This window comes from Gobius niger (genome assembly GCF_951799975.1).
Source record: "Gobius niger genome assembly, chromosome: 8".
In the NCBI taxonomy this organism is placed as follows: Eukaryota; Metazoa; Chordata; class Actinopteri; order Gobiiformes; family Gobiidae; genus Gobius; species Gobius niger.
The window spans coordinates 28,612,744-28,632,625 of record NC_136859.1 but is presented as its reverse complement, the minus strand read 5'-3'; the positions used below and the strand labels follow the sequence as shown (position 1 = coordinate 28,632,625).

Genomic DNA, 19,882 nt, shown 5'->3' with positions numbered 1-19,882 from the left:
TGTGCAGCGAAGGGGAGCAAGACGAGGGAGGGTTTTTGAGATTGTGTGTGAAAATCAGGAAGTGAATTCAAGAGCCTTTATTGATCTCACAGTGGAGAAATTCAAATTTACATTGATACTTTCTGCTGATATGATTGATATGCATTGTCCTTATTCAAATAAACAAACCAAATAAAGTTTACTGTAATTTTTAAGCCCTGAGCTGAAAACTCTTTGTGGAGTGCTTTTGTTTATGGTGGAGGTTACAGGGAGCTTCTCTGTGACCCGTGCCTCTCTTTCATGTGTAGGTTCAGCCTGATGAATTCATTGTCCCGTCTTACAGGTAACAGCAGGGACGCTACGATGGAAAGCGCAAAGATGACGCTGGAGGCGGAGTCGTCGCAGATGTCTCACAGCATGAAAGTGTCCTCTCAGAAGAAGAAGAAGACCTTCACTTCTAGGTACAACCGCAAACTTTTCCCCAGGCTCATTCAGTTCAGTCAGAAATGTTGATCTGATCTGTTTCATATCTTACCTTTAATCCAATCATTTACATCTGTTCCGAGTGGATGAATTGCCTGTGTAAATGAAACGCAAAACTACTTGCGAGATCTTTTTAAGGTGTAAACAATATTATACAATAGTACAAAGCTCAAAATCTCTTTTTAGCATAATCTGTTTACCGTAACTTTTTTTTGATTAAAAGTAAAAGAAAAATAGTCTGATGCTGATCTGTCGCGGAGAGTTATTTTTGCGAAGGTGACAGCTGTGACACTGGGTTTTCCATAATCCTGTCATTAGAAAAACAAATCCAGTGGTAATCAGATTCCTGTTATAGACGTGGAGGGTCTGTCTGTCTTGAATACAAACTTTCGTCTTTTGCGGCGTCGCTGTCCCCCTCCGTTCCACTCTGAGGCGGAAAACTGTATTTATTTTAAGGGACAGGCTGGTTATTGTGAGCGCAGTGACACATTACACTGTTTCTAATACGCCCTGTGGGCTGGAGGGTGTCACTGTGGACTCATGCAAACAAATAAGGCGCCAGCGTTCTCATCGGTCTGAGTGAGACGAGCACCAGCGGCTGGGGACCCATGCACGAGATTTAAGATAACAGCTCGCTCACGTAAATGTGCTTGTCATTTACAGAGTCAAAAAGTACTCGGATAAAACTTTACTTGAGTACTGTGAGTAACTGAGCGTAAAGGTTTGATTCATGCTTCAGTCGTGACATAAATTATGAGAAACAAAACATGAAATATGAGAATTGTAGAAAATACGATAAAAACAAACAAAATCATTATGAAGAATTACGTAAAGAAAACACAAAATATCTGTTTATTAAGATTAAGATTTACTCACAGTGGAATGAGTTACTATTTTTTTACTACTTCCTTTTAATATTTCTCAAGAAGCTAAGTAAAAAGTTCTGTATGAAAAAAGTACTTGCAAAAGTACAGTTACTTCGAAAGGGTAAATGTACCGGAGTACTACCCACGTCTGGTTTTGACTAGTTAACATTTATTTGGGTATTTGACCAAACTTGTCCTGACTGGTTTCAATATATTTTGCCTTTATTCAGATTGATTGATTTGCCACTGGGGGGTGAAAAAAATCCATATGTCCCATTGGCTGTTTTATTTCAAGGCTTACTTTATTTCAAGCTAAATTCCTTAGAACCAGTCAGAATTGTCTTCAAACAATCAAAGAATCATGGTCCGATATTAGTGAAAACCATGAAATGAATATTCTCAATCCAAGTAATTTAATCCCATGCTTGATGTTAAGTTTTTGTTATTGTTTCGAGTAACATACAGGAAGTCAAAGTTGGCCTCTACAGTTCAGCGGCATAAGCGCGGTGGTTCTGACCTGGGCACATTTTTCAGCTCAAAGGAGACGACATAAAGTAAATCGAATCCTGCCCTGTCCGAGGGGGCATGCCCGGTCACGTACACCGACGGATGAACAAACAGGGCCACACAAGTGCAAACATTTTAAGCCCCGGCAGCTTTCGAAATAAGCTCTAAAGTTCTGACCTGTGGGATATATATCGTCATAGTCCAGGGCATCGCCTTACCTCTAATGCCACTGTGATATATGAAACGCCGACATTTCACTGTCCCCGGTGAGGGTCAGGGACACAACACGGGGAGGAGATGTTTTCACATTTTTAACATGATACAGTAAAGCCAATGTAAAGAAGATACAAGCATCACCAAACACAGATGTCACTGTTATGCTTGGACAACAGTTTCATGCTGAGTCCGAATGTTTTACAATTTAGACTTGCAAATAACTGGTGACTTCTTTTTTTTGGCGAGGCAATGTTTGTGTTTTTTTATTGGTTCCTGATATATGTTAGCCATTTGAAGAAGTGTGTTGCTGTGACATATTCTTTGTCCCGCTAAACCGAGCTTAACCCCGAACTTACCGCACTAACCCTCTAATCCAGCTTCATAGCACAGAGCCACAGTTCATCTCTTGTGCCCTGAACCTTCCTTTGTATCTTCATGTCTCTGCTTGGCTACAGTACTCTGCATAATAATATAATTCAGCGTTTCCAGACTCATGAGGAACCTGCGCACCAAAACAAAGTTAAAAGCAGAAGTTTGTCTCTGAATGCTTAAATAGGGGAAATTCACTGGCGCACGAACATAAGAAAAGGAGAAGTCTTAATTTGCCTTCTGTTTGTTCGACAGCCCGTTGAAGGTAGTGCCCCAGGCCAAATATTACAGCAGCGGCAACAGTAGATCTGTTTGAACACTCACACACGCACACACACCTGATACTCTCTCCAAACAACCGAACTGTTTTGGACTAAATTACTGACTGCTTTGTAAATACAGGAAAGCCGAACACTGCCGAGAACAATCTGCAAATCTTACACCTAAGCGGGTAAGATTAAGGTTAATGGAGAAATATTCCATTGGGATTTACAGCCATCTAGGCCTCTATCCCACCTTTTAGATGATGATGCTCTTTTATCATCCTGCGAAATGTGTGGTAACATCGATATCACTTTTGGCTCCTAAATGGTTTGGAATCTGTTGAGGTCTTCTGCTCTTTCGCTGTCATGTGCTTGTTTGAGCGAGAAAAGAGAAAATGAAATAGTTTGCAGACCAGGCACTATGACAGCTTTTATCTATTAGACCCAGTAATGTATATGGGGCCCCTACATATATATGGACTCTCTCACATCCAGCCCTCTGTGTCTCCGAACATAAGCTTTCATATCAGTTGCTTTCTTCAAGAATGCATTCGGTTCATTGTCTCAAATGAGTTTAGTTTCTGAGCAGATATCAAAGTCCAAAGCTCTTTTGTTTACAAACTTTGAGAGGGGATCTGGCCTAAAACTCATTTCTAGCTTAAAACATGTTTCCAACACCTCAGTTATTCACAGGTATGAGTTTATAAAAAGGTTTCATATTTCAGGGAGCTTTATGTAAAGTTTATAACAGCCAGCCTGCTCATCTATGATCAATAAAATACTTATTGATCATAGATCATAGATTAGATGCATCGTGCTTTCACACTATGCTCAAGGGCAAAACTGCTAGAAAAAAAAACATCAGGCACCACGATTTCTTCTTTCACATGTAAACCTTTGTTCCCGCCCATGAACTCTTCACTTTCTGCTTCAGCGGTTCCTAAAAGCTTCACTTTAGTGTTTACAAAACGGGGCCAATTGAAAGTTGCCAGCGTTGCATGAAGAAGCGGAACAACTGCTGGCCCTCGTCCCGACCCTCTGGCTCATACACCGCGCACTGTCTCTATCTGTTTGTCAGCTGCCCCTGTTCCTCCTGATTATATAAGCTCCCAACAGACAATAGTGTGCAAGAAAAAGGAGAAACTCTGTTAGAGTAAAAGGACTCCGCACGTCACTGTTGGGCCCAGGTGTGAACAAGTCTTGGCCAAGTCTTGAATAAGTTTTGAGTTTCTAGTTTGTTCAAGTCTTTGAGGAATTGACATTCATTTTGCAATAAACTGCAGCCCCGTTTAAAACTTTTCTTACCCAATGTAAACCTGTTTAAATTTCGTGTGTTGTCTACGACGTACAGCCCGGTTCTTTGTAGCGTCTTTGAAAAGGCCGGATTGTGAGTGCTCTGCTAAGCTCGGCCAAATCCCCGTCGCCACAAACTGAAGCATACTCTCCGGCTTACCCCGCGCGGCGCAGACTGACAGCGGGTATTAGCGCCACGGACAATATTGACATCATATTTCACAGCGCGCTCGCCTTCGGAGCATCTTCCCAGCTTTATGTGGCTTTGTTTGACTCCGCCGCATCAATGTTTACCTTTGCTAGTTTGCCCGTGCGCCGATAGAAAGAAAAAATATATCCACTAAAGAGGCGAGATAAGATAAGAGTAGCTGGTTTAAAGTCGATCCACGCGGCGCTTAAATAAATGAGCGTTGGTTGCATATTGAGTGAGGCTCCATTAGGGATGGTCTCGGTGATCTATGGCCTCCTCTGCTGTTCACTTTGGGGATCGGGAGCGGCTCGTTGCTTTCTACAAGCACAGAACTAATGGAGCTAATGAGGCACAGAGAGAGGAGAAGTGATTAGAAATGCAACCATTCAATATCAAAGTAAAATGTATTGTTAGTAGTTGTGAAAATGATGAAAAATCTGCTTCTAATCCTAAGTGGAGTGTTGTTGTTTTTTGTCTCCGCAGCACATGTTTCAGTAATCCTGAATATTTTCACTCTGATTAAACACATTGAGTGCCGTGCTGTTTTTGGATTTAGCTGCTGAGTGCCAACAATCCAGATCATTTTTCATGATATTTGTTGCACCAGTGTATGTTTTAGCTTTGGACACATGTGTCTTGTTTGAGAGGTGAGACTCTAAGCTCTCCGTAGGTGTTTATTTCTACGTGCCTCGGTTCCTGAGAAATCTAAGCTAAACAGAGGCTAGTTTGGATCAAAATCACTGATTTTTTCTAGAAACAGAGACAATGCGTCTTTTATGAAACACTCTCCTTTCTGATTAACTCCTCTCTCCTCCTCTATCCTATACAGGCACTAACGTTATGTGAAGAGACAAATGCCTAAATATTTCCGTTTCAAGTCAATTTTCAAGGACAACATTGTTGACGCGTTTTGAAACACCGCTTGTTATCGATCGCTTTTATCACAAGTGCATTTAAACAGTCTGGTTCTCGGATTGAAGACTTTAACAGGATGTTTCTCAGCCGTCCTTGGACCGATTTTAACCATTTGAAAACTCAGAGAAATGTTAAAATCTCAACTGTTTCGATCTTTCTATGGGAAGCTGCTCTGCTTTGTCAAACATGCTCCAGAGAGCGAGAGAGAAGTGTCGGGTTTACAGCTTTGCTGCGTAACACCACACCCCCGCGGACTAAAAAAAAGAAAAGAAGCACAAAAATATATATGAAATGTCCAGATGTGACTTTTTACAAGTTTTTGATCGTCATCTATTACAGTTCTGTTCATCACAGAGCTACTGAAATCACACATAAGATGTATTAGAGTGTCTAGTTTCGGAATTGAAAAAAAAACACAGCAAAAACAAGTTTTTCCGTTTTTGGCACTCAATGTTAAAACTAAAAGTGTAGTCACTTTCACCAAACCTGTTCTTATTCACTTTGGGGTCATAGTCTCTTCCATGTTCTGATTAGCATTTGTCTATTGTTATTCCTTTCAATTTGAAAACTCTTCCTTTTTCCCTGACTAAGTACTTTTAAAAGCCCAGATAAAGCATAATATCAAATGTTCAAGTCAAATATCTATTTTGATGTGGGTGTATTCACAGTAAAACAACGCGCACAATTTCTATGATATAAGGGCTGTTTCTGTGTAATTCAGTGCAATTGTCCAGCTGGGTTGGCTGGTCCAATGTCTGAAACTTGTGTAATTAACCTTCATATGAGAAAGATTACAGGGCAGCTCATTTGTGCTGAAAGCTAGCACTAGTATAAAGTAGTAAAATATGCTTTTCCTTCAACTGTCTGTTTTATGTCTATAGTGAAGAAGACACGTCCTACAACAACACAATTCCCATTATCTCTGCTGACGTGATGTCTGTGAAAGAACTACTGGACATCGGCAGCTTCCCCCGCCACAGGACGTGGTAAGACTGAAACAAACCTTGATCTTTAAGAATCAAAAACGGTGTATTGAAGAAACGGTGCATGCCTGGATACCAGTGCAGGAAGAAGAAGCCAAACTATAATTTCAATGTGTGTTTTTTATCCAGAATGATTAACCTTAACCACCCCACAATAGAACACTGTGTCACCAGATAAGCATATTGTCATTTAGTACAAGTTGTTCTCTAGTTGCTGATGGCATTTGCTTTCATCACTGGCTGGAATACATAAACAGTAAAACATGTAAATATAATTCAAAGACCAACCAATAAATCCAAACAAGTAAAAAAAATGTAATAATTTTCTGAAGTTAAATTATTTACTCATTTACATGGAATGTATTGAAGGGATGATAAAAATCATTATTTAAAAATAACATTTCATTATTACAGGGCTGTCCACACGTTTTTCAATAAGGGCCAGTTGTTGAAGTGTAGAAAAATGCCTTTTGATGAATTGTCCCGTTAAGTTACAGTTTACATGGAATCATTGCAATAATTTCACCTCGTTGTTGAAATTAGGCGGTTTGTTTGTTTCCAGAACTGACTCAAAACCTGAAAATTGCCTTTTGCCTTTTTCAAACCTGCAGAGAGACTTGGACCTCTGACTCCCAGATGCACATGTCTGCCTATGTTTGACTCAGTTTAGTCCTGGATGAGATATGAAATCATTCTAAGGCATTGCACGACTTTGCAGCACAGAGTATATGTGTGCGTGTGCGTGTGTGTGTGTGTGTGTGTGTGTGTGACATGTCAGTGGAAACACAGTGCCCGGGGCCACTGCTGAGTGAAGATGGCAAATGCAGTGCGTGCCTTGTGGCTAAACATATCGTTCCCTGTCCTGGGAGGTGCTTCACTTCTCATAGTATCAGACACAGCTTATAGAGAACCTGACGACATGAAGAAGCACCATATTCTCTGTCGGATGCTTCAACATCAACATCATGGATTTTTGGATCTGAACATAATCCACAGTAATGAGTTACATTTCGGCAACTTTTTGAAGAAATTGTGCTCCTCAGAGTCGTTGTGCATCACTTTTTGTGTTTGTTCTTATCACTCAAAAGATTGTCAACAGCTATTCCTCACAGTTACAACACTTTTTTGTGTTTTTTACCTGATTACCCTTATTTGGGCCGCTACTTCTGCTTGGATAATATTAATAGTTGAATTAATAGAGTGTTATTTGACAATGTATTTGTCTTGTGGTGTGCATATCCTGATCAGATTAGCTCTTGTGCCATGACAAGAAAAGACGCCTTGCTCTGTCTCGCTCACACGTGTTGCAGCTGCCGTGCTAGTAGTAATTAGCATATTTTGACATTTAAATCTGAGCATCCTCCCTGCTCTCAAGTCCATCCCAATCAGTCTCTCCCACTGACAGAAAGGAGCCTGACAGCACGTGTACTGTCTTCATCAATGCTGAAAATAACCAATTTCCTCCAGTGACTGAAAAGACGTTGGCAGCACGAAATGGAAGGACGGAGGTCAAAGTGTCTATTGAAAGCAGCAGTGGAACAGGACGAGCTACAGGAAGCGTGATGAAAAGGGCACTGTAGCGGTCCTCACCAGGCACAAAGCACATGTGACAGTGATGAGCCTCAGCTGCACTGGCGCGGCTGCCAACCGCCCCTCTTATTAGCCGCCGCCTTCGATGGCACACGCCTCGTACAACCTGTGTGCTGACATGGCAACTCGTTGATCTGAGCTCACCTCTGCTCCTCACCTGGCCCCGTGCCACGGTCTCCAACCATCTCCGCACAACTCTTTCAAAAAACAGGGAGTGAAAGTCAATGTGTTTCGGCATTTTTTGGACGGGAACAGGAAATCCACTTACTCTGCGCGTAATTGACTTCTCCTTCAATGCCGGGGAAGGACGAAAGGATAAAGTCAAAAGCTCTCGAGGCTTGGCACCCTATTTCAGGAAAGTCATTGTGACAGGAAAGGAGAGCGTGACATCTGTTTTGATTTGTATGAAAATGAAAAGGCCTGATCTGTGCTTGTAGTTTCAATGGAATATTATTATCTGCCGCATCTTCAGTGAAGGATTTTTAGCAGTTTGTGACATCCAAAATGAGCGATTAAAAAAAATTCAACTCTGTCATGACCAGAGGCTTAATGCATTTCAGCCTTTCATTCCTCTAGGGGTTTCCCTTCAGCGGGGCTTTAAAACACAATCAACCCCTTTAGGTCAAAGCTGCAGTTGAGGCATGTGCATATATTTTAAAGTATGCACACGCACACACTGCCTGACCAAAAAAAGTGGCCACCTGGATTTAAAAAAACTGTGATCTGGGTCAGGTCTAGGTTCAGCAAACACTGCTCAAAGAATGAGATCAGCTGACTACCTGAACATCCCGAATGACCAAATTAGTCTATCAATGGATTTCTTCTTCCCTGACGGCACGGGCGTATTCCGAGATGACAATGCTGTTATGTTTAGGACCTCCTTGTAAACGAGATGTTACATCTCAAGGGGCTTTTCCTACTAATAAATAAATACAAATACAAATGCCAGGATTCATCTCACATTCACCTCACATTGTGAAAGAGTGTTCCAGAAGCATGAGACATAATTTGCACTGCGTTCACAGTTATTATGGAAATCATATTTTTCTCAGATTTTCTAAATTGTCAACTCAAAGGACAGTCAGCATAATTTTCAAGTCTTTAACTGTTCGAGGATAATATGAATGTGATTGAAATAAATGATAACAGTATTTTGTTTAATGAATATAATAAACAACTCAAAATGTACTGTTAACAATTATTATGCACAGCATCGTTTCAATACATTTTAAAGGTTGTAAACGACTGAAAATTGTCATTTGTTGAGTTTGCAGCATTAGGAGGCCATATTTACTGAAATCAAAAGCTATTTCAATCAAAAACATCTTAATAGGTCAACTTATATTTTAAACATAGGACCCTTATTTGAAAGAGAGTTTCTGCTTGGATTTCTTTGCAGGATGTCAGAATAGCCTCCCAGAGCTGCTGTTTGGATGAAAACTGCCTCCCACCCTCATAGAAGTTTTTTTTTGTTGACGTTCCAAAGGTTCTCAACAGGGTTGAGGTCAGGGGAGGAGGGGGTCCACATCATGAGTTTCTCTCCATTTATGTCCATAGCAGCCAGTGATGCAGAGGTATTCTTTACAGCAGGACATGGTGCGTTGTCATGCATGAAGAGGATCTTGTTAGGGAAAGCGGGGGGGTTCTTTTTGTACTATAGAAGAAAGTGGTCAGTCAGAAACCCTTCAGGGAGTCTAAAGGGGCCGACCAGCTCTCTCCCCATGATTCCAGCCCAAAACATGACTCCGCCCCCTCCTTGTTGACGTCACAGCCTTGTTGGGACCTGATGGCCATTCAGCAACCATTCACTACTCCATCTATCTGACCATCCAGGGCTACACGGCGCTCATCAGTGAACAAGACTGTTTGAAAATGAGTCTTCATGTATTTCTGAGCCACTGCAGCCGTTTCTGTTCATCAGCTTCAATTAACCGTTTAGGGGAGGCCCGGATAGAAGGTTTATGCACAACTGCAGCCTCTGGAGGGTCCTACACCTTGATGTTCGGGAGACTCCAGAGGCATCAGCAGCGTCAAATACCTGTCTGCTGCTTTGTAGCATCTGTTCTCTTAAACTGATGTATTTGTCTGGCAGAAACGGTCCATGTTGTGCCTTTATCTGCACAAACTTGTGTGTGTCTGAATCAGCCTCAAATCTCTTATCAGTATGATGATTACGCTTAATCTTTCATGAAATATCAAAGGTTTTCATACCTTTTTTCATACATTTCTGCTTTTCATCAGCAGAGAGATCCTTTTTCTTTTCTATATTGCTTAATCTGACAACTAATCATCCCAGGTGTTTGAGATTGATGTCAGTGATTCAAAGAGCCCTGAGACACAATACCATCCATGAGTTTCATAAACATTTTATTTTTTATTTTTTTTTATTCTGTAATAGAATTTGAGACTTGAGATGTGAACCCCATTGAGAATTGGAATCGAATGTGCTGGAGAAGGCTTTGCGCTGTGGTTACACTCTCCCATCACCAGTACCTGTAAGATCTTGTGTATGCAACACTGGATCTTTTGACATTGCAGAAGCTTATTGAAATAGTCACAGTGCCGTAATCAAAGCTAAAGGCGGTCCGACCAAATATTAGAGTGAAACTAAATTACGCTTTGTCAAAAGGATTAAGACTTAATCAAATTAAGTAACATTTATGCATCAAATAATTGAGTTATGAGCACACGAGTTGTGAACACTCTGCAAGCATGTGGTAAATAAAGTTGAATATTATGAGGCAATTAAATCGATGTTCTTTCTGTGTGAATATCATCTTGACACACCTACTGTAAGTCCCATAGTTTCTTTAGTATCCTCAAAGCACAAGTAGCTTTGTCTGTTTTTATTATGTAAAAGTAGCTCATGGGGAATAAGGTTGGAGAACCCTTTTCTATTTCAATCAGTTGTATTGTGAATTTTAGCTCTTTCATGGTGCAGTGCTGGCCAGTTGCCCAGAGACTACACTCTTATGTGTGTGTTTGGTGGTGTTAGGATGTGCTTGCAAAATGCGTTATCAAATAATTAGCCCCTGGGAGTGTCAATCACAGCACGCCGCTGGAGGATATAAATAATACTCCTCTGGTAAAATGAAGGGCTGAAGTACTGAAGTGTTTACAAGCCAGGCACTGCTCATAATTTGAGTGTTTGGGCACTTTTACTGCTGTGCATATAGATGAAGTGTAATCCGCCAGAGAGCAGCTAGGCCTCAGATAAGAATATGGATTTACTTGAGTAATAAAGTTGGCATCCGTACACTGTTTTATTGGTTGTAAAAAGTCTTTCACGACGAGCCGTGTCTGTAGGGAGCTCATTTTATTAAACACTTGTTACATTGAGATTCCGGTGTGCAGCCGGTGCGGATTCAGCTGTGAGAAGTCACCGAGATGTCATGAACTTGGCTTTGCCCTACTTACGCCGGCATTCGTATGAGATGAAGGGAAGAAGAGTGTGGTGTGCTTCCCTGAGTATCAAACACGAATGTGCTTTAGACGGGACGTTGCCGTGGTAACCCAACATAACCAACATCCATCTCCAGCGGCCATATTGTGATTGTGAACTCTACTAAAGAACACAGTAGAGAGGACATCAGGCTTGCAGCAATTTCATTCTGAACAGAACCTTCAAAAAGTCCCAGAATGAGCGTCAAAACAACTGTCTTGATGGAGTTTTTACATTATTTGTAATATAGAATAGAATTATGTCGCCAAAGCCTCTAAGATTTCTTGAGTTCATGGCACGTTGCGCTACATTAAAGCCTCTACAGTGTGTTCAGATGTATTTACCAGTAATAACCCGTCTGCTATTGAATTTGTTCCACTGCCCTCGTCTCTACATTTTCATGTTGTTTTGGCTAATGCTACACAACAGATATACAGATGACAATGCATCATACTCCAAGCATATTGAAGTGTGAAGCTAACATTAGCATTATGGTTAGCATTCTCCGTATTTATGTATTTTTGGGCTGTTTGAACCACTTTTCTCCTCTCCTCTGGTTGATGATGTTTTCATAATTCAGCATTTTTTGAAGTAGTGGGGGATAGCAGGTTAAAAAGTTGCTCATTTCCCTCCAATGTTGTCCCTGAAAAAAGTAGATTAATTCCGAAGTTTAGAGGCTTTTACTGCCGTTTTTGCCACACCTGCCATACGGTCAAAGCTAAGGTGAACTTAATTCTCCCCGTGACGGTATCAAGCATGCCCTGTATCTCCATGACAACTAACGCGGCTGAAAAATAAAGACAAAGATGTCGCCCGGCCAAGCAACAGAGCAGCAGTTTGAACAGTCTACACCTAAAGGATCCTCAGAGGCCGAGCGCTTCCTGTGAGATATTTCAGAGCGGGGAGCTGTGATGCGAATCAGCAAGACACCCAGGTTTGATATTCTGCTCAGAAAAGGCCAGCGGTTCACAAAGTACGGGCGGATGTGGGGAGCGTGCTCATGAGAAGTGACACGAAGGTCCAAACGGAGTCGCACACCCCTGCCCCGCTCGCCGAGGGTTCAGATGACAGCCTGACAGAGATTATAAAGAGAGCCTGTCTGCAAATGGGTCGGGACAGGCACGCAGTCACGATCACTGGAAAAAAAAAATCAAAGTAAGATGGCTTTGTTTTGCACAAGTTTGACTACCGTTGTTGTTGTTGTTCTGGCCACAAACAAACTTTTGTCTGAACATCTGTCACCTTCTCTGATCAACATCAAGACGACGCACTGGAAAAAGCGATGAAGAAAGACTGTTTTGATCTGTCAAATGTTGTTAAGCATCATCTCTGTCTGTTTTTCTATAACCACGACCTTGTTTATTGCCGGCAAATATTTCTGCTTGTTTTCATTTATTGTCTGGGACTGAAAGGATTCATTATTTTACATTTTCTCACCGACACTGTGAACATGACTACAGATTTTGTTTCAGCCCAGGAGTATTGCTACTTCAGAGAACAAAAATGTTAACTCAAGGTTTTATCACCTGCCAAGAGAATGTGTCTGTAGAAATCTTTTTCTATGCACGATCTTTTGCTTATATTTTTGAAAGTTTTGTTTTTGCATCGCCCTGAACCTCGGAGCACACAAGAGGATAAGTGCTGGCATTTTGTATAGCTGTATTTCCTTAACATGTGCATTATTTTAAAATATTTTAGAAAGGATAAAGTTGAAAGTAGTTGTCAAAGAATTAATGACTCTCTGTGTCCATTTTTAGGGACATCATGACGCATATGGCTCACGAAGAACATCGCAGAATCAAATGGACTTTATTTGGGAACGAGGCTGAGAAGATGGAGCGAGATGTCACAAGGACGCAGCATCTTTTACGCAAAAGAATCGACAAAGTTGCCCTGAGAAACCGGGTTTGTTTAAAGGCGTTATTGTCCATTTGCGCTTCAGACTGCTACGAAACTAGAACGAGCTTTCTTTTTTTCAGGGTGAAGAGAAAGTGGCCGAACACAGGCGTTACCTTGAAGCTCTGAGGAAGAAAGCTCCTGACTTCACCATCCCCCTGCGCTCTCACACTGTGTGGGAGGGCATGAGGGCTGTGTTCACGTGCACCATTCAGGGCTGTCCTCCCCCTAAGGTCACATGGTGAGAATATCACACTAAAACACCATGCCTTCTGCCCTCTGCCTCCGTTTTAATTGGTTTCATTCAACACTTCATGTAAACTCACAAAATTAACTGCAGAGACGCCAGAACATTCAGTGCAATTGTTTTTTCTGCTTTGGCGCCATCTGTTGGTGAGAGGGTTTATCTGTTCCACCTTGTAGCTTTACAGTGTACATTTGAAACAACTTCAGATAGACAATTTCAGATTGTCCCACAATAGGGATATGTAAAGTTGCAGCAGCTGAGTACAAGAACAGATGCAGTAAAATATGTCAATAATATCATCCTTCACCTTATAAGCTAAAAAGGACTATATTGTCCTTTAACTCACTACTCGAGGACCTAGCAGGGGGTATTTGGAACTATTTCAGATTGAAAAAAGGGGAAAATGTAACATAATATTTTATAGTAAAAGCTGTATTTTTAAGTAAAATGTGTTGCTTTGGGAGAAGTGTAGGTTTATTTTGACTGCAACATTGTCCTTTTTCTTACACCTATCACTTTAAGGTAATTACTTTTTAAATAAACTGTAACACCCTTGAGGTAGGGGGTACACGGTTGACCACTGAAAGGCCAAAGGGGTACGGAAGACAAACAACTGCTTTAACTGACAGGTTTACAAAGTGCAAAGTAAATGAAACAATTGAAATGAAACATGAGCGCAAAGGCTATTAAAGTATGTATTTATAGATTTTTATTTCTATTTTATTCATAAGGAAGTCCCACTGAGATTGTTTGTTTTAGTGGGAAACAGGATTATCTGGCAGAAACCTATGCATGTGCAGTGAGTAGGGCTGGGTACTGTTGCTGAATGATATTGGGGGAAAAAGGTTTAGATACTACTGATATCGAAAAAACATGGTATCAAAAACAGGCACCGAGTAGTACCTGTTTTTGATACCAAGTACTTTTATTTATATACCAAATGTTGATGCCAGTTAGGTCCAGGAACAGCACTAAAGAAAGTTACCTGGTTACCTGGTTCTATTGTACTCATATACCCCTTTGTGTAGGCGAGAGTGCTAACTACTGCGCCACAGTGTCGTCCTACAGTCTTTGGAGGTCAGAGAAAGGTTACAGTATTTGTGGTTGGATTAGTTTTATACAGGGTTAGGTTTGAAAGCTGTAAGTCATGTGAAACCATGCGTGTTCACAGTGTGCTCATAAACACTAGGGGTAAACAGCACCGGCCAAACCGCGAGAGGAATACGCGGTGGCATATTGATATGAAATTACCCGTGCTAATTCTGGCACTGTGCCGATCTGCCGACCTTGATTCTTTAGCCTGTGTGAAAGAGGCAGATGAAAGCGCGCGCTCAGTATTCATGAAGCAGAGCAGAGAAGCACATAACCTGAGGCTGGAGGGTTTCAACGGCCCATATGGGACACATCCAGCCCGGTGCGGTGTCTCCACTGCCCCAAACAATGCCCCGCTCAAGACAGAATCCCTGATCACAAACCTGTAGAGCCACAGAGCACATTCAGCTGAACTAACATTTGATCAGCCCAAGATGTGCATAGGTAATAAGGAGGCAGGCAGTATGAGCACTCCAGCACACCCGCGTCGGCTTTGATATTCAAAAACACAAAACTTGCAACTCATTCCGATCTATTTTTAACTTCTGACTGCAGGTTTAAGGACGGGGTTCCCCTGACATGCCCTCACCACGCATGGAACTACACCCCAGTGCAGAAACATGGCATATGCACCCTGGAAATCAGAAGGTCAGTCAGAAATCAGGAAAAAAATGCAATAATCGATGAATGTAATATCAATTATACTGCAATCTTTTTCAAAAATATAGAAAAATGTCAACAGTGACTGCATGTATCATTTCATCATATTGTGAACGATATTTTAGGAACATGTTTCTCCATTAGACAGTCACAGTGGGAGAAAAAAGTAAGTACACCCTTTGGAATTTCTCACATTTCTGCCTATATTGGTCATAAAATGTGGTCTCATATTTGTTAAAATCACAAGAATGAGTGTCCTCTTAAAGAAATAGGCCACCGTTTTTCCATACTGAGATATGTTCTTACCTGAGCTTAGACGAGTTGATGCGTAACTGTCTGGTCTTTACGGATGCGCGCAGTCACACAAAAAACACCGAACATGTTGTTAGCATTGAGCCTCCTCATGGACATATCTCAATATGCAAAAACAGTGGCCTAGTCCTTTAAACTAATACCACCTAAACAATTACATGTTATCATTTCACTGGATTAAGTTATTGCTGCCAAAGAAGGGTCAGCCAGCTATTTTACTTACTTTTTCCTCACTTTTCTGTGAATGTGTACATGTTATGGCCAATAAAAATATGATAGCGTGTAAATGTTTGGGTGGTATTAGTTTAAGCAGACACTGTTTAATCATACTTGTGATTTTAATAAAGATCAGGCCACATTTTATGGATTTAGGCATAAATGTGAGAATTTCCAAAGGGTTCAAATACTTTTTCCTCCCACTTCATAACAGTTCAAATAAAGGCAGGTTTTAAGGGTAATTTTATTGGGTTGTAAAGTCTGATTAATCGCTTTCAATTAACTGCTACATTTGTGTCCACCGACGCTACATTGAAATATTGTGCTCATATATAACCACACTGTTCTGCCCAACTCATAAATCCTATATGTCGGACCAAGGTGCTCCCCCGCTGACGCTGGCAAGTACAAAGTGGTGGCCAAGAGCGCCCTGGGCCAAGCTACAACTTTTGCAACACTAGTGGTCAACTGTGAGTTCTTCTTTTCATCATCTTGTCAGAAAAAGTTGAATCCACAGGAAATAGTGTGTCTTTCTTTTGCCGGGCATTTTATTATTTTATTGTTGAAGAGCAACCGTGCTGTACCAATGGGGCCACGAGGAGTCAGAGTTCTATGGCAACCTCCTCTCTTCCTGTGTCATAAATGTTCTAGGAGATACAGTTATTAGCAAAAAAAGAAAAAAAAAGTTGTTCTCGCCACACTGACCACACCATCTGCAGAGAAAGAGGTAGATATTTTGATGAATTATTCTAGACTGTTTGGCGTGGGTGTACACATTAACATGTTGAACCTCAAGTGTCCAATATCAGTACAATTAAACCGTAGGATAATGTTATAAAAAACCACACCATCCGTTTTTATTGGCAGATTCTGTAATAATGAATACCCCTGCAGCTAATAATACCGTGCAGGATGAAAACCCTAAAAATCTGAGCACCTGCCTGACTCTGATATCTGTATTGCCATCATTGGACTTTATTAGGTCATTTTTCATTCCTCTCTCATCATTTTGGATCTACCAGACTATTGAGCCTCCAGGGTGCCGCTCTCTGTCCTGCCAAATCAGACAGAGAAGCTTTGGAGGCATCCTCAAGCTCAGCTGTGTAGAAATAAACTTGCTTTTCAAAGGCCAGTCAGCACAATAGATGACATTTTGTTTGTTTGTGAGTTTACATATATGCAATATCCAATTTCTCTATTTCCTGGAGGCCCCAGTTTTTGCAGAATTTCTAAACTTCAATTCTAAACCTCATTCCACAGCAGTCTCTGTCATGCCCCAGCATTCAATTAGAGTTCTCCATTATGACACAGTTCAAGGCCTGCGACTTCAACCTAAACTTTAAGCACCCAACTCTTTCGCTATAAATAGCTCCAAGAGAATATCTGATGTGACTTGCATGAGAGAAGTGCTGCCATATGTAATTTGTCCTCTTGTTTTTACCCCTTTCTCTTTCAATTCCCTCAATCCCGTTCTGCATTTCTACTCCCCATCTCTGACCCGCCGCCCCAATCTGTTGTGCTCTGCCGCCCAGCGTATCTCGGAGCCGTGGCTGGATCGGGGCGCTCACAGACCTCCGGTAAGTCTCGCGCCGGGCCCTAATGAAGAGTGTCCCCTTTCATTTTCCCTGTCACCCTTTGAAGTTCAGCCCTCCCCCCTTCAGGGAACCAGGGAGGGCCGTCTTGCCTGCTTTGAAGCCTGTCACAGCGCTATCTGCCGCATGGACACATAAAGCTATACATGGATAGATTGGAGCGGTGCAAGGCTTAGACAGTGTTGGCTTGCTACGGCACTTGATGTTTTGTGTACGCTTGGCTGTGTCCGTGAATGCAAGGGTTTAGGTAAGACGATTTGGAGGATGGCTGCTGGAGGGAGAGAAAGACTTGGCGTCCAATTGAGCGGAGAGGATACTCATGTATTTTTCATTCCCGAGACCGGCTCCAAGCTGTGGAGCATCACCTATTAGCTTTGGCATGACTTTGGCCGAGATTAGCCCGTGTAGGGCATCAGTATTCTCGTCACTGCTTGGCCACTATAGCAGCATCTCTTGGTAATAGAGATTTAAGGTGAAAGGGCATTTCCAACCCCTTTTTGTCTTGTGTCCTCTTCATTTAGAGCTCGCTTTACTGAGCTTGTGAAGGCTCTTTTGCATCTATCTTCAGAAGCAGCTTCTCACATTTGTGGTTGGAATGCAGGACACTAAACACACAAGCCAGATCTATGTAAAATCTGGTTATTCTTCAGAGGAGGGGTTAGGGTAAGTAAGTAAGTATGTAAGAAAATAGGTGAAAACAACAATATAAAAATGTATATACATATGTAAAATTAAAGTGACACTAGTGAAAACCCACCAGTCGTTATCCCTCCTACTGCACTAAGGGCCTGATTTACTAAGCCAAAAGCTACACGGCAAGTGCTATTTAAAGGGACTGTATGGAGTGTTATATAATGTATAACATAATGTATATATAATGTTATATAATGTTAAAATTAAGTATTTTCATACATGTTCCAGTAATGTCCTAATGTGTAGAATGAGCTCAGACCTGTTCACCACAACTGCCTCTAAAATCCTGCACTGTCACTCAAAAAGCTGTTACTTTGGGTCTGCAGTGCCGTCATGCAAATGTTTAATATAGAAGGTGCAGTTACACGCATGACCTGAGGGGGCAGTAGTGAGTATAAAATGGCCAACTTGCATCTAGCCCCTTTAAATTAGCAGTGGTGGTCAAAGTACTTTTTTTTTTATTTCTCAAGGAAAAGTACAGATAGTCGGGCATCCAGAATGATACAGCTCTGTATTTTTTATACATGGGGATATCAGTCTGGGCAGGACGCCTTCGTTTGCCGGGTCCGTCCATATTTATTTGCGGTCACGTGGTGTTTGTGAGTAAAGTCACTCTTGGGATGCAGAAGTCCCCCTAGGTAACAACTACTGACGCCGCATGGTAGCCAAGAGCTTTTTTCTAATCGGCATATAAATTCCCAAAAACACATTAACAGTAGGTGAGTTTTGTGATTCATAATCCTGTTCGAATATGACCGCAGAACAGCTAATAGCACCACTGATTTCCCTTCGCTGATTGGTTTACCCCACTTCCTGTTTCCTTGCATATCGTGCATATCTAGCTCTGGAAAGGTTTTTTCTAGGCATGCAGATTCTACTGTTCAGATATTACGCCAATATAAGTAAAAGTTGCTCAGTCAAATTTTTACTCAAATGAAAGTACTTGAGTATTTGCTGTAAATATTTAAAATAGAAACCAGATTACAGATTACCTAATTCACAAACCTAGTTCACTCTCCTGTACGGCAACACAACGGGGACAAACCTTTTTCTTTGTTGTGAGTCAGCGACATCGACAGAAGATCTGTACACTGCCACCTACTGTCCTGGAGGGTGTATTATTAGGCTTTTGAAATAAACAAAATATAAGGACAAATTTACTGTTTACTTCGGAGCATTTTTCTATAATGCAGCATTGTAAAAGTTCTCAACAAAAAATACTTCAGGTAAAGTAAAGATCCTCAAAACTCTACTTCAGAACAGTACTTGAGTAAATTTACCTTTGTTACGGACCATGTCTGAAAATGGGTACATGTCATTTTATTGCGTCTTGCACCTGAGTTATCGTTTGAAGCTGTTTGTGTTATTTTGTTTGGTGAATCAGGCCAGAAGTGTGGGGGCTGTCGGTGAGATCTTTTAGTCTGAACACAAGAGCGAGATAGAAACAAAACATCCAGTTCAGTCAGTGATTTTTGAAGTGTAGTAGTGTGTTGTGTCAAGGCTAAAATACTTCATGATGCAAACCTTTTACTGCAAAACATTGTTATCTCTTTTTTTAATCCCAAATAAGTACCTCCTACAAAGTGTGCGCCTACCTTCCGGGGTCCCCCTACCCCTGGTTGGGGAACACTGTCAACATTTGATGCTTTTTCTCATTTCTTTTTTTTTCTTTTTCTTTTCCACTACTTTTTACTTGTACTGCTGAAGTCATTTCAAAGTAACGTAGGTATTTAGGCTACTCTACCCACCTCTGTCTGTCAGTGCTTGGCTTCCCGTGAATGGCGCGCCTCCCTCGCCTGGAAATGAAGTGGCAATTATTTAGACTGAGCCGTTATCTGCATCTAGCGTCATAGCAATGAGCCCAGCGTGATGTGAAAATGTGAGGGATCGCCTGCTGCTGTTTTTATGTTGTCATGGTGCGTCATATATGGAGCAGAACATACAGTGTTTTCCCAGACAAATCACTCGATACACAGAAGCACAACGGTGTGTCACAATCAGCATTGCGCTCAGGCAATGAAGAGTTAAACGTGTGACGATTGGGGAGCAGGAATCAAGTCTCCGGTTTTATGACGGCT

At 41.4% G+C, this 19,882-nt stretch overlaps 1 protein-coding gene across 1 annotated transcript in view; it reads left to right on the top strand.

Moving 5' to 3' along the window:
- Positions 1–342: 342 nt before the first annotated feature.
- Positions 343–19,882, top strand: part of myom3 (myomesin 3) — a gene marked incomplete at both ends in the record, with an annotated part of 49,889 nt that continues 30,349 nt past the window's right edge. The window contains 7 exons of the mRNA XM_079561995.1: positions 343–440; positions 5,963–6,067; positions 12,854–13,001; positions 13,076–13,233; positions 14,887–14,979; positions 15,901–15,989; positions 17,052–17,096. Of these exons, the coding sequence (XP_079418121.1) occupies positions 343–440; positions 5,963–6,067; positions 12,854–13,001; positions 13,076–13,233; positions 14,887–14,979; positions 15,901–15,989; positions 17,052–17,096 (736 nt within the window). The remainder of the gene's footprint in view (positions 441–5,962; positions 6,068–12,853; positions 13,002–13,075; positions 13,234–14,886; positions 14,980–15,900; positions 15,990–17,051; positions 17,097–19,882) is intronic.